This window comes from Thalassophryne amazonica, chromosome 18, assembly GCF_902500255.1.
Source record: "Thalassophryne amazonica chromosome 18, fThaAma1.1, whole genome shotgun sequence".
NCBI lineage: Eukaryota > Metazoa > Chordata > Actinopteri > Batrachoidiformes > Batrachoididae > Thalassophryne > Thalassophryne amazonica.
Window position 1 is genome coordinate 27,467,359 of NC_047120.1, and position 25,077 is coordinate 27,492,435.

General features: G+C 40.4%; 1 protein-coding gene across 1 annotated transcript in view; it reads right to left on the bottom strand.

The window, feature by feature from the left end:
* LOC117531082 (disintegrin and metalloproteinase domain-containing protein 9-like) overlaps window positions 1–25,077 on the bottom strand; it is a 48,987-nt gene that overhangs the window by 11,997 nt on the left and 11,913 nt on the right. Inside the window, 13 exon segments of the mRNA XM_034194120.1 lie at window positions 1,668–1,687; window positions 1,690–1,753; window positions 1,934–2,114; window positions 3,044–3,152; window positions 9,704–9,899; window positions 11,638–11,727; window positions 12,609–12,780; window positions 16,254–16,384; window positions 22,318–22,408; window positions 22,502–22,671; window positions 23,669–23,740; window positions 23,997–24,059; window positions 24,171–24,357. Coding sequence (XP_034050011.1) covers window positions 1,668–1,687; window positions 1,690–1,753; window positions 1,934–2,114; window positions 3,044–3,152; window positions 9,704–9,899; window positions 11,638–11,727; window positions 12,609–12,780; window positions 16,254–16,384; window positions 22,318–22,408; window positions 22,502–22,671; window positions 23,669–23,740; window positions 23,997–24,059; window positions 24,171–24,357 — 1,546 coding nt within the window.

Here is a 25,077-nt window from a genome sequence, read left to right on the forward strand (position 1 = left end):
AAATTATGGAATCACCGGCCTCGGAGGATGTTCATTCAGTTGTTTAATTTAGATCACAGATATGACACAAAACTAAAGTCATTTCAAATGGCAACTTTCTGGCTTTAAGAAACACTATAAGAAATCAGGAAAAAACTTGTGGCAGTCAGTAACGGTTACTTTTTTAGACCAAGCAGAGGGAAAAAAAAATATGGAATCACTCAATTCTGAGGAAAAAATTATGGAATCATGAAAAAACAAAAGAACGCTCCAACACATCACTAGTATTTGTTGCACCACCTCTGGCTTTTATAACAGCTTGCAGTCTCTGAGGCATGGACTTAATGAGTGACAAACAGTACTCTTCATCAATCTGGCTCCAACTTTCTCTGATTGCTGTTGCCAGATCAGCTTTGCAGGTTGGAGCCTTGTCATGGACCATTTTCTTCAACTTCCACCAAAGATTTTCAATTGGATTAAGATCCGGACTATTTGCAGGCCATGACATTGACCCTATGTGTCTTTTTGCAAGGAATGTTTTCACAATTTTTGCTCTATGGCAAGATGCATTATCATCTTGAAAAATGATATCATCCCCAAACATCCTTTCAATTGATGGGATAAGAAAAGTGTCCAAAATATCAACGTAAACTTGTGCATTTATTGATGATGTAATGACAGCCATCTGCCCAGTGCCTTTACCTGACATGCAGCCCCATATCATCAATGACTGTGGAAATTTACATGTTCTCTTCAGGCAGTCATCTTTATAAATCTCATTGGAATGGCACCAAACAAAAGTTCCAGCATCATCACCTTGCCCAATGCAGATTCGAGATTCATCACTGAATATGACTTTCATCCAGTCATCCACAGTCCACGATTGCTTTTCCTTAGCCCATTGTAACCTTGTTTTTTTCTGTTTAGGTGTTAATGATGGCTTTCGTTTAACTTTTCTGTAAGTAAATCCCATTTCCTTTTAGCGTTTTGACTTTGCGTGATGATTTACCCTCTTTTAAGAGTTTGATAATCCTCTGTTTCAATTGACATCTCTCGTGTTGGAGCCATGATTCATGTCAGTCCACTTGGTGCAACAGCTCTCCAACGTGTGATCACTCCTTTTTAGATGTAAACTAACGAGCAGATCTGATTTGATGCAGGTGTTAGTTTTGGGGATGAAAATTTACAGGGTGATTCCATAATTTTTTCCTCAGAATTGAGTGATTCCATATTTTTTTCCCTCTGCTTGGTCTAAAAAAGTAACCATTACTGACTGCCACAATTATTTTTCTTGATTTCTTATAGTGTTTCTTAAAGCCAGAAAGTTGCCATTTGAAATGACTTTAGTTTTGTGTCACGTCTGTGATCTGCTTTTTTTCTACAAAATTAAACAACTGAATGAACATCCGAGGCCGGTGATTCCATAATTATTGCCAGGGGTTGCAACGGGAGCAGCTGTCCCCATTAAGTGGTCAAATCCCGTGATATCACGCAGGGTTCAAATGAGACTACACTGCCCTATTGGAATTTAAAAAAATTTTTTCAAGAGTACCTTAAAAGCCATGCCATATTACATGCAAATGTTTCTACATTTAACAGGTTTCAGTGTGAATGTGGTCTCGATATAGATATAGATAGCACTGCTGGCTGATAAGTGACTGTGCACTTGCAAAGAAATACCATCTTACCCCCCGACCATGGCAGGTGTCTGAGCATTGCAGTCCAGGCCTGGCCGCAGAGCAGATGCATTTACACACGCAAAGTCCAGGCAGGTCTGAAAGATAGAGTCATTAGACACTAAGTGAATTGCTATTTTTGATTACCTTTAACAATGAGGGTATTTATTGCCAGAATACAAGGGGAGACAGATAGATAGATTTAATTATTTTCCAGAAACTAGTTGTCACATTGTTTTTCTCTGATGTGCACTTCTTAGCTCTTGTACTGTACTTGCCTTTCCCTCAGCACAGGGGCTCCCAGGGTTAACGTAGGCAGGATCGAGCACATCCGTACCCAGGTGGAAGTCTGCATTCACACAAGTTTCCCCCTGTATTACTTCAATGGTGACTTGAGCACCATTTGGGGGTCTGTTGGCGTCCACATTAGTACACTGCACCTTTCCACACATGGCATTACTGTGGTGAAAGAACGCTCCGTCAGTTCCACAGTTATTACAACAAAGTGAGAGCAAATCCAGTTGAGTTTATCCTTTGTGTGGTTCCTGTTCTGCATGCCAATATGGTTAATATGAGCCAATAAAATACATTTGAGACCAATCTTATTTTAAAATCAAATCTCATCTTCAATGTTAACATTAAGGCCAACCCCTAACATAACCAAACATCCATCCATCAGTTTTCTAAACTAATAAAATGAGCATGATGAGCCAAAACCTGCCAAAGTTACGAAGGAAAATCTACTGCACAAAGCAGCCAAATAAGGAAGTCTTACATATATTTGCAACAGTAACTCCAATAAAGATGAAACAGTAAAATGATACAGAAGAATGAACAAAGACTGTCTGCCAACTCTAGCAGTAGTAGGTCCCCGGGGGAGGGGGAACAAATGGATAGTCAATATCTCAATATATGTGCATGGAACTGCACGACCTTCAATGAGTATGATTGTGTATACTCATGTTGAATCCTGTTTTGGATGAAATAAAGTGGACATGACTTATGTAAACAACACTACAATATCTCCCCCTCAAATTTGATATTTGGCCTCATACTTCACCCCTAACCTACTGTATCTAGCATGACCTAACCCTGATCTAAAATTCCAACAAACAGGTTGAGTGTGTATTGAGATTTAAAAAGTTGCATTCCTGTTCACAAAGGGGCACTGCAGCATTTACACTTTAGATGTTTGGCATAGAGTCATGTATTGACAGAAGGACAGAAGCACCCCCCCCCCCCCACCCCAAAAAAAAAAAAAAACAACTTACTGCTTGTGTATGCAAAAATTAACCTTAGTGACATTACTGAAATTTAAGAGTTTTTCTTTTACTTCAAACGATATCATGATATAATTCAAAGCCAGAATAAGCAGAATGAAGACTTACTCTGGAGTACACGGGACAAACTGGTTCCCACTACGTCCACAGTTTCCAAATGTATTTCCTCGAACATTTGCAATCTTAAAACAAATGTCTGCTGCTTTTATTGCTGGATCTGCACAAGACAGAAATAATGTGAGAGATCAAGTATTATTCTTCAACACTCCAGCAACTGTTGTTCTTTGTCACTGTCAATCATACTTTGAGCACTTTGACACAAGAAACCATCTATCTATAAAGCAAGAACATCTGTCTTAAGTGTGAGTATGTGGCTTTGCATATCTCTCTGACTGTTCTGTCAGATCAGCCTCAGCCTTAGGATATGGCTTGTGCATGGCGCAAAGATGTGCATCCTTTATTATGAACATTTTGGGTAATAATTTTCAAAACCTTTATTTTCATTACAGGGTTGAGCCGCTTGGGAAATGCAGTTTCTTGAAACATGCCTGTGAATAAAATCAAGTGCACCCTCTCTTCTATGGTGTATAGCACACCAGTTAATCAGCTAACATTAGCTGAGCATGAGTTGAACAATCAGTGGGTCCCACAATTTACCCAGACTGACTGCAAATATGAGTAAATTAAGTACTTTTATTTTATTTTAATTATTTATTAGTTTTTTGTTTTGGGGGGGGCATTTTGTAAATGCCAAAATGCATTCTGTCATACCCTGTGAACAAATCAAGCGCACCTCTCTTCTGTGGCGGATGACGGCAACTGGCATCCCTATTGTTGCATTGCTGCCACCTTCAACATCAGTCAGTTATACAACCCTGGAAATAATTATGGAATCACGGCCTCTGAGAATGTTCATTTAGTTGTTTAATTTTGTAGAAAAAAGCAGATCATAGACATGACACAAAACTAAAGTCATTTCAAATGGCAACTTTCTGGCTTTAAGAAACACTATAAGAAATCAGGAGAAAAAAATAATGGCAGTCAGTAATGGTTACTTTTTTAGACCAAGCAGAAGAAAAAAAATATGGAATCACTCAACTCTGAGGAAAAAATTATGGAATCACCCTGTAAATTTCATCCCCAAAACTACACCTGCATCAAATCAGATCTGCTTGTTAGTCTGCATCTAAAAAGGAGTGATCACACCTCGGAGAGCTGTTGCACCAAGTGGACTGACATGAATCATGGATCCAACACGAGAGATGTCAATTGAAACAAGGGAGAGGATTATCAAACTCTTAAAAGAGGGTAAATCATCACGCAATGTTGCAAAAGATGTTGGTTGTTCACAGTTAGACGAGTATTCCTTTAACTAGTAATGACTTCATGACTTTCTTTGCTAATAAAATTTTAACTATTACAGAAAAAATTACTCATAACCATCCCAAAGACGTTATCTTTATCGTTACGTTATCTTTGGCTGCTTTCAGTGATGCCGGTATTTGGTTAGACTCTTTCTCTCCGATTGTTCTGTCTGAGTTATTTTCATTAGTTACTTCATCCAAACCATCAACATGTCTATTAGACCCCATTCCTACCAGGCTGCTCAAGGAAGCCCTACCATTATTTACTGCTTCGATCTTAAATATGATCAATCTATCTTTATTAGTTGGCTATGTACCACAGGCTTTTAAGGTGGCAGTAATTAAACCATTACTTAAAAGCCATCACTTGACCCAGCTATCTTAGCTAATTATAGGCCAATCTCCAACCTTCCTTTTCTCTCAAAAATTCTTGAAAGGGTAGTTGTAAAACAGCTAACTGATCATCTGCAGAGGAATGGTCTATTTGAAGAGTTTCAGTCAGGTTTTAGAATTCATCATAGTACAGAAACAGCATTAGTGAAGGTTACAAATGATCTTCTTATGGCCTCAGACAGTGGACTCATCTCTGTGCTTGTTCTGTTAGACCTCAGTGCTGCTTTTGATACTGTTGACCATAAAATTTTATTACAGAGATTAGAGCATGCCATAGGTATTAAAGGCACTGCGCTGCGGTGGTTTGAATCATATTTGTCTAATAGATTACAATTTGTTCATGTAAATGGGGAATCTTCTTCACAGAGTTCCACAAGGTTCTGTGCTAGGACCAATTTTATTCACTTTATACATGCTTCCCTTAGGCAGTATTATTAGACGGCATTGGTTAAATTTTCATTGTTATGCAGATGATACCCAGCTTTATCTATCCATGAAGCCAGAGGACACACACCAATTAGCTAAACAGCAGGATTGTCTTACAGACATAAGGACATGGATGACTTCTAATTTCCTGCTTTTACACTCAGCTAAAACTGAAGTTATTGTACTTGGCCCCACAAATCTTAGAAACATGGTGTCTAACCAGATCCTTACTCTGGATGGCATTACCCTGACCTCTAGTAATACTGTGAGAAATCTTGGAGTCATTTTTTATCAGGATATGTCATTCAAAGTGCATATTAAACAAATATGTAAGACTGCTTTTTCGCATTTACGCAATATCTCTAAAATTAGAAAGGTCTTGTCTCAGAGTGATGCTGAAAAACTAATTCATGCATTTATTTCCTCTAGGCTGGACTATTGTAATTCATTATTATCAGGTTGTCCTAAAAGTTGCCTGAAAAGCCTTCAGTTAATTCAAAATGCTGCAGCTAGAGTACTGACGGGGACTAGAAGGAGAGAGCATATCTCACCATATTGGCCTCTCTTCATTGGCTTCCTGTTAATTCTAGAATAGAATTTAAAATTCTTCTTCTTACTTATAAGGTTTTGAATAATCAGGTCCCATCTTATCTTAGGGACCTCATAGCACCGTATCACCCCAATAGAGCGCTTCGCTCTCAGACTGCAGGCTTACTTGTAGTTCCTAGGGTTTGTAAGAGTAGAATGGGAGCAGAGCCTTCAACTTTCAGGCTCCTCTCCTGTGGAACCAGCTCCCAATTTGGATCAGGGAGACAGACACCCTCTCTACTTTTAAGATTAGGCTTAAAACTTTCCTTTTTGCTAAGCTTATAGTTAGGGCTGGATCGGATGACCCTGAACCATCCCTTAGTTATGCTGCTTAGACTTAGACTGCTGGGGGGTTCCCATGATGCACTGAGTGTTTCTTTCTCTTTTTGCTCTGTATGCACCACTCTGCATTTAATCATTAGTGATTGATCTCTGCTCCCCTCCACAGCATGTCTTTTTTCCTGGTTCTCTCCCTCAGCCCCAACCAGTCCCAGCAGAAGACTGCCCCTCCCTGAGCCTGGTTCTGCTGGAGGTTTCTCCTGTTAAAGGGACGTTTTTCCTTCCCACTGTCGCCAAGTGCTTGCTCACAGGGGGTCGTTTTGACCATTGGGTTTTTACGTAATTATGTATGGCCTTTTGCCTTACAATATAAAGTGCCTTGGGGCAACTGTTTGTTGTGATTTGGCGCTATATAAATAAAATTGATTGATTGAGCTGTGTCTAAACTCTGGACCAAATACAAACATGGGAAGGTTGTTAAAGGCAAACATACTGGTAGACCAAGGAAGACATCAAAGCGTCAAGACAGAAAACTTAAAGCAATATGTCTCAAAAATCGAAAATGCACAACAAACAATAAACAAATGGGAGGAAACTGGAGTCAACGTCTGTGACCGAACTGTAAGAACCCGCCTAAAGGAAATGGGATTTTACATACAGAAAAGCTAAACGAAAGCCATCATTAACATCTAAACAGAAAAAAACAAAGTTACAATGGGCTAAGGAAAAGCAATCGTGGACTGTGGATGACTGGATGAAAGTCATATTCAGTGATGAATCTCGAATCTGCATTGGGCAAGGTGATGATGCTGGAACTTTTGTTTGGTGCCGTTCCAATGAGATTTATAAAGATGACTGCCTGAAGAGAACTGCAAATTTCCACAGTCATTGATGATATGGGGCTGCATGTCAGGTAAAGGCACTGGGGAGATGGCTGTCATTACATCATCAATAAATGCACAAGTTTTACGTTGATATTTTGGACCTTTTCTTATCCCATCAACTGAAAGGATGTTTGGGGATGATGAAATCATTTTTCAAGATAATGCATCTTGCCATAGAGCAAAAACTGAAAACATTCCTTGCAAAAAGACACATAGGGTCAAAAATAGTCCGGATCTTAATCCAATTGAAAATCTTTGGTGGAAGTTGAAGAAAATGGTCCATGACAAGGCTCCAACCTGCAAAGCTGATCTGGCAACAGCAATCAGAGAAGTTGGAGCAGATTGATGAAGATTACTGTTGTCACTCCATTAAGTCCATGCCTCAGAGACTGCAAGCTGTTATAAAAGCCAGAGGTGGTGCAACAAAATACTAGTGATGTGTTGGAGCGTTCTTTTGTTTTCATGATTCCATATTTTTTTCCTCAGAATTGAGTGATTCCATATTTTTTCCCTCTGCTTGGTCTAAAAAAGTAGCCGTTACTGACTGCCACAATTTTTTCTTGATTTCTTATAGTGTTCTTAAAGCCAGAAAGTTGCCATTTGAAATGACTTTAGTTTTGTGTCTGTCTGTGATCTGCTTTTTTTTTCTACAAAATTAAAACAACTGAATGAACATCCTCTGAGGCCGGTGATTCCATAATTTTTGCAAGGGGTTGTAGCAGTACTAAATCTTCGCGATGAGTCCAGTGTCTTTCAAGTTTTTTAAGAAGTCAACACTTCCCCCTCCCACTTGACCTTATGGCTAAAACTGTCTGCAGATCACCTAAACAAATTTGTATTTATTACAATATTCCACCATACACTTACATTATCAATAACTAAAGTATTCATAGCCATATGCTTGTGCTTTGTGTACACTAACTGTGTTTATTACTTCCTATATCTCTATGTGTGTATATCAAATCAATTTTATTTATATAGCGCCAAATCACAACAGTTGACCCAAGGCGCTTTATATTGTAAGGCAAGGCCATACAATAATTACGGAAAAACCCCAACGGTCAAAACAACCCCCTGTGAGCAAGGACTTGGCAACAGTGGAAGGAAAAACTCCCTTTTAACAGGAAGAAACCTCCAGCAGAACCAGGCTCAGGGAGGGGCAGTCTTCTGCTGGGACTGGTTGGGGCTGAGGGAGAGAACCAGGAAAAAGACATGCTGTGGAGGGGAGCAGAGATAAATCACTAATGATTAAATGCAGAGTGGTGCATACAGAGCAAAAAGAGAAAGAAACACTCAGTGCATCATGGGACCCCCCAGCAGTCTAAGTCTATAGCAGCATAACTAAGGGATGGTTCAGGGGCACCTGATCCAGCCCTAACTATAAGCTTAGCAAAAAGGAAAGTTTAAGCCTAATCTTAAAAGTAGAGAGGGTGTCTGTCTCCTGATCTGAATGGGAGCTGGTTCCACAGGAGAGGAGCCTGAAAGCTGAAGGCTCTGCCTCCCATTCTACTCTTACAAACCCTAGGAACTACAGTAAGCCTGCAGTCTGAGAGCGAAGCACTCTATTGGGGTGATATGGTACTATGAGGTCCCTAAGATAAGATGGGACCTGATTATTCAAAACCTTATAAGTAAGAAGAAGAATTTTAAATTCTATTCTAGAATTAACAGGAAGCCAATGAAGAGAGGCCAATATGGGTGAGATATGCTCTCTCCTTCTAGTCCCTGTTAGCACTCTAGCTGCAGCATTTTGAATTAACTGAAGGCTTTTCAGGGAACTTTTAGGACAACCTGATAATGAATTACAATAGTCCAGCCTAGAGGAAATAAATGCATGAATTAGTTTTTCAGCATCACTCAGACAAATGTCTGACCATGCTGGATGAATGTCAATCTTTTTCTTAAAATAACTTTGTATCTCAATGTCACCATGTCTTAACAAATGTACACTGTCTATAAGCCTCATATGACCATCCATAAAAAAAAAAAAATCTACTTAAGCCGGATTTTTTTTTTTTTTAGATTATGTCTCTCACAGTGGCCATGCACCTAAGATGAAAATTTCAGACCCCTCCATGATTTCTAAGTGGGAGAACTTGCAAAATCGCAGGGTGTTCAAATACTTATTTTCCTCACTGTATAAGCTCACTGGGTGCTGTTGCTCCTCGCCAGATATGCCTTGTCCCTTCTCTCCAGCACTCGTTCTCGTGTTCCATAGTCCTGCCTGCCTCATTGTGTTTCTCGACCTCCTGCCTGTTTTTCTGACCTCGCCAAAGCCTGATTATTTTTGTACTTCTGCTGTGCAATTTGGACTGCCTTTTTGTGAACCAACCTCTGCTATCCTCCTCAGTAAAGTCTTTTACCAAACAGAGTGGTTTGTGTGAGCCTCGCATTTGTGTCCAAATGTTTTTTTTTTTTACCAACCCACCTGTCAAATATACCTTTCAAAATGATTGGAACATTTTAAAATTTTGACCCCTGTGTAATTGTTCATTGACCCCTGTAGCTCATGAGAGCTCAGCTCCAGGATACCTCCACATCTGTAAATAAGTATTCGTTAATTTCGAATATGTGTGCCAAATTTTAGCTAAGCTGCACCACTATTTCTTGAGTACTGGCTTTGAAATTCTAGTATCATGGCAATCCTAGTTTCACCCATGATATTAATAATACCTCACACTAAGTCAATCATCCATATTACTTCTGATCAACTTCAGTGCAATCAATAGTCACCTTAAACTTGCGTCTACACAACACAAATAATATTTTGAGTCCTGCACCATAAACAACAGTTTGTCGAGTTTAATTGACTGCAGAAATCATATGAACTGTACCTGGTGCAAACAGATGTTTACACTGGTAGTCGTAGGTCTGACATCGGCCCTCGTAGCAGTACGCAGCAGTGTTTTCACAGCTCAGGCCGTCCATCATGTAGAAGTCGACAGGACAGAACGAGCTCTTACCGTCACAAAATTCAGGGAGGTCACAGGTGTTGAGAGAGTTTCTGCATGGTGTTCCAGGAACTTTGAGCTAAAAGCAAACACCCTTCACTTCAAACCACAGGAACATATCTCCATGTACAATCCCAGTTCCAATGAAGTTGGGACGTTGTGTGAAATGTAAATAAAAACAGAATACAATGATTTGCAAATCCTCTTCAACCTATATTTAATTGAATACACCACAAAAACAAAATATTTAATGTTAAAACTGATAAACTTTATTGTTTTTGTGCAAATATTTGCTCATTTTGAAATGGATGCCTGCAACACATTTCAAAAAAGTTGGGACAGTGGTATGTTTACCACTGTGTTACATCACCTTTCCTTCTAACAACACTCAATAAGCGTTTGGGAACTGAGGACACTAATTTTGAGGGTCATGGTCAGGTATAAAAGGAGCATCCCCAAAAGGCTCAGCTGTTCACAAGCAAAGATGGGGCGAGGATCACCACTTTGTGAACAAATGCGTGAAAAAAAATAGTCCAACAGTTTAAGAACAATGTTTCTCAACATTCGATTGTAAGGAATTTTGGGATTCCATCATCTACAGTCCATAATATAATCAGAAGATTCAGAAAATCTGGAGAACGTTCTACAGTAAGCAGCAAGGCCAAAAAACAACATTGAATGCCCGTGACTTTCAATCCCTCAGGCGGCACTGCATTAAAAAAACGACATCATTATGTAAAGGATCTTACCGTGTGGGTTCAGGAACACTTCAGAAAACCACTGTCAGTTAACACAGTTTGTCGCTACATCTACAAGTGCAAGTTATAACTCTACCATGCAAAGCGAAAGCCATACATCAACAACATCCAGAAACGCCACCGCCTTCTCTGGGCCCGAGCTCATTTGAAATGGACAGACGCAAAGTGGAAAAGTGTGCTATGGTCTGATGAGTCCACATTTCAAATTGTTTTTGGAAACCATGGATGCCGTGTCCTCCGGACAAAAGAGGAAAAGGACCATCCAGACTGTTACCAGCGCAAAGTTCAAAAGCCAGCATCTGTGATGTATGGGGGTGTGTTAGTGCCTATGGCATGGGCAACTTACACATCTGTGATGGCACCATCAATGCTGAAAGGTACATCCAGGTTTTGGAGCAACACATGCTGCCATCCAAGCAACGTCTTTTTCAGGTACGTCTCTGCTTATTTCAGCAAGACAATGTCAAGCCACATTCTGCACATGCTACAACAGCGTGGCTTCATAGTAAAAGAGTGCAAGAACTCAACTGGCCTGCTTGCAGTCCAGACCTGTTGCCCATTGAAAATGTGTGGTGCATTATGAAGTGCAAAATACGACAACAGAGACCTTGGACTGTTGAACAACTGAAGTCATACATCAAGCAAGAATGGGAAAGAATTCCACCTCCAAAGCCTCAACAATTAGTGTCCTCAGTTCCTAAACGCTCATTGAGTGTTGTTAGAAGGAAAGGTGATGTAACACCGTGGTAAACATACCACTGTCCCAACTTTTTTGAAATGTGTTGCAGGCATCCATTTCAAATGAGCAAATATTTGCACAAAACAATAAAGTTTATCAGTTTGAACATTAAATATTTTGTTTTTGTGGTGTATTCAATTGAATATAGGTTGAAGAGGATTTGCAAATCATTGTATTCTGTTTTTCTTTACATTTTACACAACATCCCAACTTCAGTGGAATTGGGATTGTATAACATATGATTGTTTATTTTAATACATGTGAACATTTTTCTGTGGTAAAGCTCAAGATTAATGCCTGAAGTCAGGCACAAAGCTGACCTGACAGTTGCTGCAGCAGCTTCCATGAGCGCAGGCGGCACCATTGGTCAACTTACAGGTGGCAGCGTCACAGCAATCATTCTTGCATTCCTGTATGAAAAACAGGAAAAAAAGATGCATTTCATAAAGTACATTTCTTTCATGTGGTGTTCTGCAATTTATAACAAAAATCCTGTTTTAGCTGTTTTGGTGTCATTTTGGCAACTTTTGAATTATGGCAAGGAACTTCAGCAAGTCCCGATTTAACCAAGAATTTCAGTAATTAGTGACTCATTATCAGACTGTTTTAGGCCTTAAAGGTCAAATTATTCAAGAAGTTCCAAAAAGTAGAAAGTAAACCGAACATGTAACCTAGAAATAAGCAGGACGGAGACCAAATTCTTTGGATCTAAAATGACTAGATCATTGATCAATACTGTCTTCAGTCAGTTTCAGCCCCATCCATTTATCATCCATCCATTTTCTATACCCGCACACTCCAAGTGAGGGTCACAGTGGTGGGTGGGGGCTATTTAACCCATCAGTAACACACCATCATGAAAAACTGAAATTACCTTGAAAGAAACAAGGTCTTCATTAAATTACACAGTATGAGACAAAACCCATTTTTATTTAAAGAGTACCTTAACCCTTAATGTTGCCCTTGATATTTGACCTCTGAGGTTGACTTGACAGTGACCTGGACTTCCGTATGCTATACATTTGTCTAAACATTAAGCAAATATATAACAAAAAAAACACTAACTCTGACCTTCAATTCCAGACAAGCCTGAGTCTACGCCGAAAATCAAGGTCAGTCAGTGTTACTGCACTAATGGACAAATGGATCCAGTCCAATCAGTTACTCTCTGTACTGCCGTCTTGTGCCTCACTGGGAGGGTCTCAACCCCCACATTGGGAACCACTGGGTTCCATTCCATTTAAAAAGACCACTTTAATAAATAAACTCTGTCTGGTAGGTAAGACTTTACCTCTGGAGCGCCGCAGTCGCACTCTTCTCCTTTCTCCAGGAGCCCATTGCCACATTTAGGAATACTGACCACATCCGACAGGGAGGGCTGGTTTTTCAGGCACAGGCCTCCTCCACGGAGGATCAGGGTCTCAAAGTAGCTTTCGCTGCACCTGCTGAAACTTGTTGCGCCACTGCAGGGTTGCAAAATAAACCACAGATGAAAGCTCTCACATTAGAAAATGCAAATCAGAACATATTTTAATATAAGTTAACAGGAGATATGCAGAGTTGTCACAACTGATTTTTATTTCAAAGGCTTTCAGTGTGTGTATGTATGTATGTATGTATGTGCGTCTCTGTGTTTTAAGCTTTAATTTTGGTTTAATAATGTAAAAATAAATCTAAATGTCTGCCTCCAGCATTGTCTTTATCACCTTGTTCAAAACTTTCAAACTGTCCTGTTGTAGACCGAGAGAACACAGTGACCACACCATAAGATTACATTATTAATTTACCTGATTATAACATTATATTGCTACACACTTTGTCCCAATGCATGACACCAAGTTTTTTTATTAATAAATATTTTTGGGTGGAATAAACCTTTAAAAGCTTAATTTTTAAAGACGGGACCCACTATAGGAAGCAGGTAAATCTTCTGACAATGTGGTGCAAAAACAACAACCTCCTGCTAAATGTCAGCAAGACCAAGGAAATCGTTGTTGACTTCTCGTACAGCAGTTAACTGTAGGAATTGTTCAAATCCAGTTACAAGCACCATCATTTGACTGTGTATACCTTTTGGTACATATTTTAGAAAAATAACCTTAACCATTTGAATTTTCAATAGGCCAAGTAGGGGTCAATTGAAGAATTGCACAGGGGTCAAAATTAATAAATGCTCCAATAATATTGAAAGCGATACCACATGATGTGCCTGATCACAAAGATTCCAAAAAGGTACAGTTTGGACAATCTATGACTGAATGTTATGGAGTTATGGGGTAAAAATTTAAGAATGGTGACAAAGTTTGTATTGGGGTCAAAATTAAAGTTGCTTCAATTGTGGAAAAAAGTGATGCAAATTATTGGATGAACTAATAAGATTAACAAATTAATAGTTTGTCTGTTGAATGCTTGGACTTCAAGGTAAAGGTCAAACAAGGTCGACATCCATTGGATTCTATGACATGTGACATGTTACCCCGTAACATGATAACATTATAACCCTATTAACTCAACCAAGAATTTGCATCACTTTTTATCAACACTTAAGCAACTTTAATTCTAAAATGTGGACCAAAAAGTATGCACAATCAAATTTTGGTGCTTGTAACCGGATTTGAAGGAATCCTCTGCAAATATTCTGTTATTTGCTGCACTATTCCGGAGAGGTCACATCCAACACAGACCATCGATGGAGCTGCTGCGGACAGAGTCAGCAGCACCAAATTCCTGGGGGTGCACATCAGTGAAGACCTCTCCTGGACCACCAACACTGCATCACTGGAGAAGAAAGAACAGTGGCACCTCTACTTCCTCTGCAAACTCAAGTGAGTGAGAGCTCCTCCACCCGTCATGTGCACATTCTACCGGGGTGCCATGGAGAACATTCTGTCCAGCTGCATCATTGTGTGGGACGGGAGCTGCACAGACTACAACAGGAAAGCCCTCCAGCGCATAATGAACACAGCGAGAATGCTCACTGGTGCCACCCCCTCCCCTCCCTGAAAGACACATACACCACCCGCCTCACCTGCAGGGTGACCGTGATTGCGAGTGACGCCAGCTACCCCAAACAGTCTGTTCAGCCTCCTGCCCTCTGGGAGACTGTCTTGGAGAATCTGTTCCCGCTCCACCAGGCTGTCAGAAATCGGAACTCTCTCCCACAACCCCCCGACCTACAAAATGACTGTCTTTCTGCACTACAACAATATATCAACAGAAACGTTCTGCTACTATTACCAACTTTCTTTGGCACTATTCCAACTTCTAACTTATACAGTGGGATAGAGAGAGAAAATCATCTGTTTGATTCCTTTGTACGATATCTGGTACATGCAAGTAAATTGGCAATAAAGATCACTGACTTTTGACTCTAAAGGTGCGTTTACACATAACCAAGACGCGTTACGAATGTCATTTTTTGGTCATTCGTGACACATTCCTGACATTCTTAATGTGACTTAACGCATCTGAATAGGTTTCTTAATAGCACGAGTTGGTTCGTGATATTTGTGGAGCATGTTTTTGCCTGTCAAAAAATCTTCCACGAATGTCACACACCACCCTCATTTCGTCTCACGTCGTGGAGGTCGCAACTGAGCGTATTGATCCGTTTTGATGAGTAGTGATCCTTAATAGAATGTGACAATGTTCGTAGTGGTTCCTATGATGGTTCTTGTAGCCCAAACTGTCACGCGTTATTACGAAGTGACACGGAAATTGTCAAGTTTTGACACGACTTGTAACGCGGCGTCACATTTCACTGCGCGCCATGACAAATCAGTTTTCTGTCACGTGTGCACAATTAACCTCGGCTCCAAGTGTCGTTCCACAGTTCCTGCTGAAGCTCCTCAGGATGCTCCTGCAGGTGTTCCACCCGCTGTTGTAACCGATGAGCGGGAGAACGAGTCTGAGCAACCAGACGAGTGAGAGGAGACTCACGTGCAGCCAGACATCTCTGCACCTCCTCCACTCTGGCGGAGGAAGAAGCACGCGCACAATTAAACCCTGCTGCACCGCATTCAGTTTGAATGCTGACACCAAGTCGGCTAAAAGACTAATTTCAGTGCTCTTCAGCGCGCTCCTGCAGCATGTGCCTGATGTTTGGGAAAATGCGTGAGACGAGAGCCGCATGAAGCTCCTCCTCCTCCTCCTCTCTGCGCCACTCCATGGCACAGAGCCCAACTACGCATGCAGTCACAAAGTTCTTCTGAAAAACTGGAGCGATCTGAATTCGGTTGGATGAATATGGGTGTGTGTGTGGAGACAATTCACCTCGTTCACAACGTGACAGAACTTAACGATGCGCTGTTACGCGCAACAACGTGCAGCAACGTGGAACACTATTCTTGACCGTGCGTAATGGTTCCTGATAATTCTGCAGCAACACGTGCCATTAATTGTAACATGTGGTAACAGGTTGCAGCAGTTCCTGAGGACACCTGACGCCTCTGCCCCAAATAATCACATTCATGATCAGCGGCCAAGAATGTGTACTCTGTGGCATTCATGACTTGTTGTCGTTATGCGTAAACGCAGCATAACATCTAAACATATTCACCAAACAATTCTAAAATTTGATCAGCATATCAACAGTTCATGTGGTACCTATGGTGTAAGTATCAAGTGCCATCATGTGTTATTAACGAGTTTTGATGTTCAGACTGTGTCAACACATCACCAAACCCTGCCCTGCATACTATGTCTACAATGGTGGGACAAAAATGGCATTCTTGGATGTAAAAAAAAAAAAACAAAAAAAAAAAAACACACACACTCGACAACATCAACACCCCCCTATACACATGCCAAAAACAAGGACTTTCATTCCAGTGTCCTTGTACAAATTACCCCAATGTATAATGAATACAACTCTAGAAAAACATTGTGTCACAAAGATTCATAGAAATAGATTTAAGAAGAGTGTGAGTTGCTTTACGTGGCAGTGGCTGACATGATGCAGCTTTCTGCTTTGCAGGCGCAGTTCGCACCATCGTGATTCATACCCAGGTTATGACCCATCTCATGGGCCATCACAGTGGAGAAATAGGGAAGTGCATCGTTACTGAACTGTGTGGGAAGGAAAGAGAAAAGGGGTGGGGAAAAAAAAAAAAAAAATTAGCCAGTACCTACACAGTTAAGGGCCCCTTCACACATAGTGCGAAATTTGGTTGACATTTGGTTGAAAAAGGCGAAACGGTTCGAATTTACGCACCACGAAACACCGCGCTGACAGGCAGGCATGCACGAGCCCAGTGCGAGTTCGTGCACGCGATGGTGTCTGTCCAGCAGGAACAGTGCAAGGTGCACCACATGATCGCACCACTTATGTGGAATAAAAAAAAAAAATAAAAACCAGCCACATCGTGCCACTCGTGGAATAAAAAAAGAAAAAAACATACACCCACGGGATGCGAACTCATGCCTTCCAAAAGCTCTGATTGCCAGTCAGAGATTTTTCCACTGAGCTGTCCTTGGAAAGCTGCAGGAATCTGCCTCATATCAGGAAGAACATGGAAGTATTACAATATATATATATATATATATATAAATAAAAAAACTCACACCATATAAAAGCACCACATTTATCAAGCGTGCAATACAAATATGATCCGTTCAGTTCCTCTGTAGATGACCCATGGTCACAGACATACAGTCATGAAATGACAAGAATCAGAAGCAGTGTGCTCTGATGTCCACAACTACTGGTCCGGTGCGTCCAGTCGGCAGCGTGCGTGTTCTGATCTGACGGTCCGTTTCAACCTGGCAGGCTGTTACTGCACACACTCACTGCAGCTTGTCGCTACGGCATGTTTTTATTTATATCCACGCAAGTACAGCAATCAGACAGACACACAGTGGACAGTTGATAGCCCATGTTTGTCCAAACACAGTACGTGTTGTCTAGCTGGGATGTCCAGAATGAAAGATCACCACAGCCGCATCTGTCATAGCCACACCTGTCAGTTCTCAGTGCACATACCAAAGCCACAGTCGTGTGGAACTTAGACAAGTTTCTCTGCCAGTACGACAGTGGCCGTCTGCAGTCTGCTGTGAAAAGTGCAACTGGCCACGCATTTTCTAGTGCCACATGAGCGGTGTTAGATGTTCATACGTGTCACCTGGAATTTGGCCAGCACCTGCCGTGAGAGGGTGCGATGGGTTCGCACAATGCACACTGTCTTTCAACCACTGGTGTGCGCAAATAGTAGTAGCAACAGGTGTACAAGGTGTTAGAGGCAGGGACGATTTCACACGGTTTGCACACGATTCCTGCATCATGTGCACTAAGTGCACACTTCATACAATCTTCGCACTATGTGTGAAGGAGCCCTAATATTCTGCACTATCTATTCATGTTCGACTTAAAAATTTAGGCTACAACGTCCATACATTCTAGGAAAGAAAATGTACATATAAACAAATCCTGCATTTTACAGAGAAGGACATAATTATTACCCCCTAAGAAATTTAACATGCTCTTCACAACACTCCCACATACTGTTTTTTAACAGAGTGAGGAATTTCCAACACAGCATTTCTAAACATTTTCATTTTATTTTGGATGCAGACATTATAATACTTTATATATACTATATTATAATACTTTGCACACAAAAACAAAATTATTTCACAAAAACTACCATAGGTCAAAATGATGACGCTGGACGTTGTGCTGCAATGCACCAGGGGAGTTTGGGACTGAGGTTTTAAATGTTATTGTGGTTCATGTTAGTATAACAGTTTGACAGCTGTTAGTGTTACTGATTTGTGTTTGAGGTTCAACTAGTTTAGCTAGCTTTGTTAAGTGTTATGTTGCTGTTACCACGAGTTACTTGTGTCATGTTGATACCATGAGTGAAATGTGTATTGCCTTTAATGTCTTCCGCCACAGTCTCTTAAAAGCAACTGCTTACAGCAGAATGCAGAAAAGACAAAAAGCTCTGTGTGAATCACACACAAACTGTGGAGAGGTGACATTTGCTGTTTGGTGTGTTTATGTATTTTGGGTCAAGAATGAACGGCACAAAACCAAACGTTGATAGGATTAATATTTTTGGAAAAGCTACATATAATAGCTAACACTGAACAATGGACACTGATATTTACAATCTGGACTCACACACCATTCCAGCAGGGGGCAGTAAATCATCTAAATTAAAAGCCCTTATTTTTAGTAAGTTTAATGTAATGTAGGTACATAATTGTAAATATGATAAAAATACATGGATGACACAAGAAAGTGAAAGTTTTTTTTCCATTGTGGTCTATTTAAAAATCAAATGGCAAAATAGAAGTAAGAATAAAACATAATATAATAATAGTGTGTATATGATAACAAGAACCTAAACAATTCATTAAGACAGTCACAAATATGTGACTAGAACCTTGAACCTTGCTAAAAGCACTTGGGGAAATTTGTAAGAAAAGGTTAAATTTCACAGGTATCTAATAATCTGTATCTCATCAAATCAGGACAACGAATCAAGTAACATTAGGGATGTCAACAACTGCGTTCACAAAGGAATGGACATTATTTCAAACTGTGGCACTTTTCAGTTTTTTTAAAAACATCTTTATTTTTATGACACGTGCGCACACACACGTCTGACTAATACGTATATGGTCACCACATTTATTTTTATCTTTTGCATTGTGCATCCTAACCAACAAGTATTTCTGCTCATCATAGTTTGCATGCTATACATGATGTGACCAGCAGATGTCCACAGTCTAACAAGCTGTTAAATGGGTTGCCACAATGTAGCATTTGGTGACGTAATTGGCTGGAAGGCTGAGATTTCTACCCATCATCACTACTTAATATTCATTGTTGCATGATGTTTGTTAAAATGAAATATTCACACCCAATTCCCTGTTTAAGGAGATGCTATGGGCAAACAGTCCTTCAGATGTAGATGTAGAAGTACATGAATGAATACGTCCTTCCTCTGTTGTACACTGGAGAAGTGTCCAAACATTCCCAAGGAAAGACAAATACACTGTTGCAAGATGAAAACGAGTGCCATGTTAATAGACAGACAGAAGCATTATTGTGACTGTAGGCACAGCATACAACAAAAGTAGGAGTGCTGCTCTACTTGTGCTTCAAAACAAAAAACACTCATTCACTTAAAGGTATGTAAAAACAGTCCAGAAAACAGGTTTAAAATGGTTAACATTGTGTTGAGAATGATAACATTTGTCATGTATACTGCACACTTTGGATATTGCACATGGAATTATTTTGCACTTAGAGAAGATTTATTTTATATGCAGGTTTAATGGCTGTAGGGAAGAAGCCGTTTTTGAATATGGAAGTCTGTTTTTCGCAGTCCTGTATCTCCTGCCTGATGGGAGGAGGTTTAATATGTGGGGTGCAGGGTGTGTGGACTCCTTGATGATAAGTAGGACTCTGCAGAGGTAGGATGATACAAAGTATTTAAAAAAAAAAACAAAAAAACACACACACACAACACCACACACACAAAACTTCGAGTTACAGATTTGGCTTGATCAAGTTTAACAATGTAATGTAGTACCTTTTCTGTTCAAACAGCTTTTCCATTTGTCCTGAACAACTGGACAAGCATCAATATTGAACCATTAAAGATTATAACTGCCTTGCATTAGATTTTGGACAACATATAACATTGGCCAACACAATTTTCTTGCATGGAGTTTTTCCAATGGATTTTGGGTAATTTGGGGGTGCTGAATCTAAATTTGGTTTGTATTTTTTTTGCCTGACACATTTTAGAGATATGAAAAACATATTTCTCGCACATATATCAAGCACTGAAGCAAAATCTACAGTCTTGCACACGTCTTCGGGGCAATAAACAATATTACGACTCTGTTCCCTTGTTTGCACTCGGGGTCGCCACAGCAAATCCAAGGTGGATCTGCATGTTGAATTGGCACAGGTTTTACGCCGGATGCCCTTCCTGACGCAACTCCACATTACATGGAGAAATGTGGCAGGGGTGGGATTTGAACCCGGAGCCTTCTGAACTGAAACCAAACGCATTAACCACTTGGCCACCACCCCCTCATCAATACGAAACATACAGATGGGAAAAAAAAAAAAAAAAAAAAAAAAAAAAAAAGTGATGTGATAAGAGGAAATATGAGGTCAGATTTGGATTCAGCACCCCAAAATTACCCTAAATCAGTTCTCCGAGTTTAGGCAGGAATTTTTTTGTTTGTTGTTGTTGACCAGTGTAATCCAGAGCCTACATATAGGCATTTAATCCTTATATTTGTAATGAGTATGACTGTCCTTTCAAAAACTGTGCAATATTTCTCCAAAAACCTGTCTCAAATGTTGCACCTCCGTAAAAATAAAGCTGGGAGGCAGGGGTGGTGACCAGGTGAGTAAGTGTGCTTGTTTCCAGTGTTGAAAGATCTCTGTTAAAGACCACCCATATCCATTCTCCATGCAACGTGGAGTTGCGTCAGGAAGGGCATCCGGCATAAAACTTTGACCAAATCAACATACAGAGCCACCTCAGATCTGCCTTGATGAACCAGAGTGAAAAACCAAGGGAGAAGCTGAAGCATCTTCCTTTATAATAAAGCTGAGAGAAAGCAGCCAGAGATCCTGTTTGCGTGTGAGGCTGCAAACGGATGGACGTCACATGACAAATGTTTGTCTACTCTGTTGTGACACTATTGATTCAACTTGCAGCTACTTTGTTGCAGAGAAAAACTGGCTCTGACTGAATTGTGAATCACAGGCGTAATGCACACATACCCACAGAGTCTCTGTATCATGAGCTACAGTAAAGCAAAGCCATTTGTAAAGCCTGATAACCTTTCCATGTTTGAGTCATTCAATGAGGCACACCAATTAGTTGAGGTGTGCCAAAACATTCAAAACCCTCAACAAGCACAAAAATAGCCTGTAGACGAAGATGGAGAAGGTGGGCTTGATAATTATCACACTTATGATGAACACTGAAGTTTGTTGACATGGACAGAAGAGGTAAAATGGGTGAGCCTTTGCCATTCTGGTTATTCTTCTATCCATTTTGATGGTTGTTTTCAGTTTTCTTCCACGCGTCTTTTTTTTTTGTCCATTTTAAAGTATTGGAGATCATTGTAGATGAACAGCCTATAATTTTTTGCACCTGCGTATAAGTTTTCCCCTCTCCAATCAACTTTTTAATCAAACTATGCTGTTCTTCTGGACAATGTCTTTGAACGTCCCATTTTCCTCAGGCTTTCAAAGAGAAAAGCATGTTCAACAGGTGCTGGCTTCATCCTTAAATAGGGGACACCTGATTCACACCTGTTTGTTCCACAAAATTGACGAACTCACTGACTGAATGCCACACTGCTATTATTGTGAACACCCCCTTTTCTACTTTTTTTTTTCTAATAGCCCAATTTCATAGCCTTAAGAGTATGCATATCATGAATGCTTGGTCTTGTTGGATTGGTGAGAATCTACTGGTACCTTGTTTCCCATGTAACAATAAGAAATATACTCAAAACCTGGATTAATCGTTTTAGTCACATAGCACGACTATTATTCTGAACACTACGATAGATAGCTAGATAGATAAAATCCAAAGCATTTAATCAGAATGTTTACACTCTGTCACATGATGGAGCTCTCTGGTATTTCCATTAAAGTTACTGTATGTCAGGTTTAAAGAAGGGAGCAAAACATACTAAAACAAGCTTCAGTTATACAAGTATGATTACATTCTTCCTTCCTTCGTTCCTCCCTGGTGTGACTTTAAGAATAGCACAGGGCATTGAGAAGTGCCAAATATTATTTTGGAATTCCCCATCTGATTAAAAAAAAAGGAGTTTTATAAAGTCGATGTTCTGTTTGAGTTCTGTGTTCTTCCTGATTATATTGTTTGACTTCTACGGCTGTTACAACCCGTTAGTATGAGCAACACGTAGAACATCATGAATAATCCAAATGGTATCAGATAAAAGGCACCACAGGTGTCAGTCGGCTGGTGCTAAAAGTGATTTGAACTCACCACGTTTATTCCCCCGGAAGTGGCCGCAGAGCAGATGGTGCCCACAAACGCCATGCCCAACACGCCGCCACCATAAGGCCCAGACCGACCACTTAGAAACAAGTAAAACCAAAAAGACAAACTTTAAACAGCACAACATGATGTTGTCCAGGTATTCAAACAGATGTTAACAGATAATACCTACACAACCAGCTGAGCGTTGTCATTCCTGATCTTTGGTAACAGTGTGCTCTTTCTCCACTGCACAAATCTGCCCAAAACATCTCCAGCAGATCCTTCCACGTCAAAGGGGTTCTCCGTTTTAAAAATCTCCACACCCACGAGCACCACACGTATATTCAGCGGCTTGTAATACTGGCAACACACAGAAAATAACTCATCCACACTCAGACAAGATCAAAACCCCTCGTGTGACACTAAAAATACACCCAGATACACAGATTCAAATATAAATTTAATGTCATCTATTCCAGACTAGACCCAGCATTTTCAGAATTCACAAAAACCTGCATAGCCGATGTTACAAGAGCATTAAATAGTATTAAACCCCACTGGCACTGCCCATCTTCAAGGTCAGGTTTGAGAGCAGCACTAGTCCTGCACCACCTCAAACTATACTGTTCCTGAGTGATAACCTCCTCGCGGAGCAAATAATTTATTAATGTGGTACCTTTCAAAAAACAGCAATGCCACAGAGAAGATACTAAATAAAAATTCCATAAAATATATTGCACAAAGATTAACAAAAGTCAATTTTGAGCTCATTTTAAAAAGTTTCCACAATCCTAAACCCCACAGGAGAGAGTTTCAAAGTTTAGGACCTACAGTCAGGGTTTAATACTTTGTTTTTGGAGCAACCAGCAGACCGAGATCAGAAGATCATACAGACCAGCTACGCCCTAGCTTACACGCCATCTGTTCGCTTTCAAACACGTGTTCTGGGTGCAGAGTTCTGGTTCTGTAATGCGCCCTAAGTGGACTTTGCCACCAGCAGCAGTATGAGTGGAACAGCGGAGAAACAGGAGCACTGCAGGACGCTCCATCCATCAAAGCGGAGCCGAGCGCCTGTCCCGGGGGACAACCGCAGAGAAGCACCGCCGAACCTTTTACACTGGGGGCGCCAATTTGCTAATTCCCCACACAGTGATATGATCACCGCTTTGCGGCGCAGACGATTATTATGCATTTTTCTTAAGTGTTTGTGCATCATGAAAAAATGCGCCCCGGGCAACTGCCCACTTCGCCCGCATCAAAAACCGCATCTACAAGAAAGTTTCATTCAGGCATGTGAAGAGGGACTTACAGTATTCAAAGAAGATGCTACACACACACACACACAAAAAAAACTCACTCCATCCAGTAGATTGGCCAACTGAATCATCTCCTCTCGTACCGCAGTTTCATTTTGGTTCTTAAAATTATACTGTAAACAAGAGAACATGAGAAAAAGTATCACTTAGAATTAATTACATTCTCAATTTTTAGTGCCGTCTTTCAAAACACAGAACAAACAGTGCGTGGACCAAAAAAAAAAAAAAAAAAAAACCCTCCAAACATTACTGCAGTGCAGGTGAGTCAAAGAACAATGGAACATTCCTCCAGTTTGACATACAGTACTCTCTCGAAATGTGTCTGCTGTTTAAGTAAAAATTACAACAAACTTATAAATAGACACTCACCCGGAGCTTATCGGCAACCAGCACCAACTCCACATAACTTGTTTCAGCTAAACTGCGTTTTTTCTGACAAGGGGGGAGAATATCGAAAAGGTTTTACAGTTGAAAAATCGTGCAGACATTTGGCATTTTTGTGTGGACTACTATGCCTGCTGAGTGGAATAAAGTGAAGCTAACCCGCAGCAGTGATGTCATTGACAGGACAGGCTCAAAGTGTGAATGGTTGTGCGTTGATGTGGCTTCGTCTACAACTCCACAGGTGGATGGCTCTGACTGAACGTCCTTCATCAGGTACAAAATGTGGTTGTTGGTTTCTGGCACTGGCTCAAGCCCATAGGTGTCAATGCCCAGAAGAATCACACCCCTGCAGAGAACCAGAAAATCGAACACCAGAGACATGAACATGACAAAGCCAGGGATGGGCAATGGAATCCAACCAATCATTGTGTTTTCTGACATCATTCTGCAAATAATGAGTAACAGAGTAATGTTCACCTGTTAACCTTTGTATACACACCTCAAACTCTACTTTAGAATCTAGTGGAAAAACCGGTCTTATGATTTTCTGGTTGGTGCAAAGGAATGGCTCCACTTCATCAAGATAAGCATTAAACATCAACAAGCACGCTCTTCTGTTCGCAATATGCACACACACACACACACACACACACACACACACATATATATTTCCAGTGTTGTATAGTAACGAAGTAAAAATACTTCACTACTGTACTTAAGTACGTTTTGGGAGACTTTGTACTTTACTTGAGTTTTTTTTAAATTCAGCTTACTTTCACTTCACTACATTTCTGACCTTAATTGCATACTTCTACTCCGATACATTTTCTATGCGCCATGCCGTTACTCGTCACAAAACACACACACACGAAAACAGTTGTGTTTTCACCCAGAAACACCACTGATTACTAGTGACTGCAACAAAGTCAGGCAGATTTGTCATGAGGCATGTCCGATAGGCTTTTTTGCAGTTGCGCACTTGGGGGGTATTTGTCAGGAAAATGATAATTTCTCTACATTATCAACTTTTCTGCAGCGCGGCTTTGCTTTGAACCTTGAACCAATC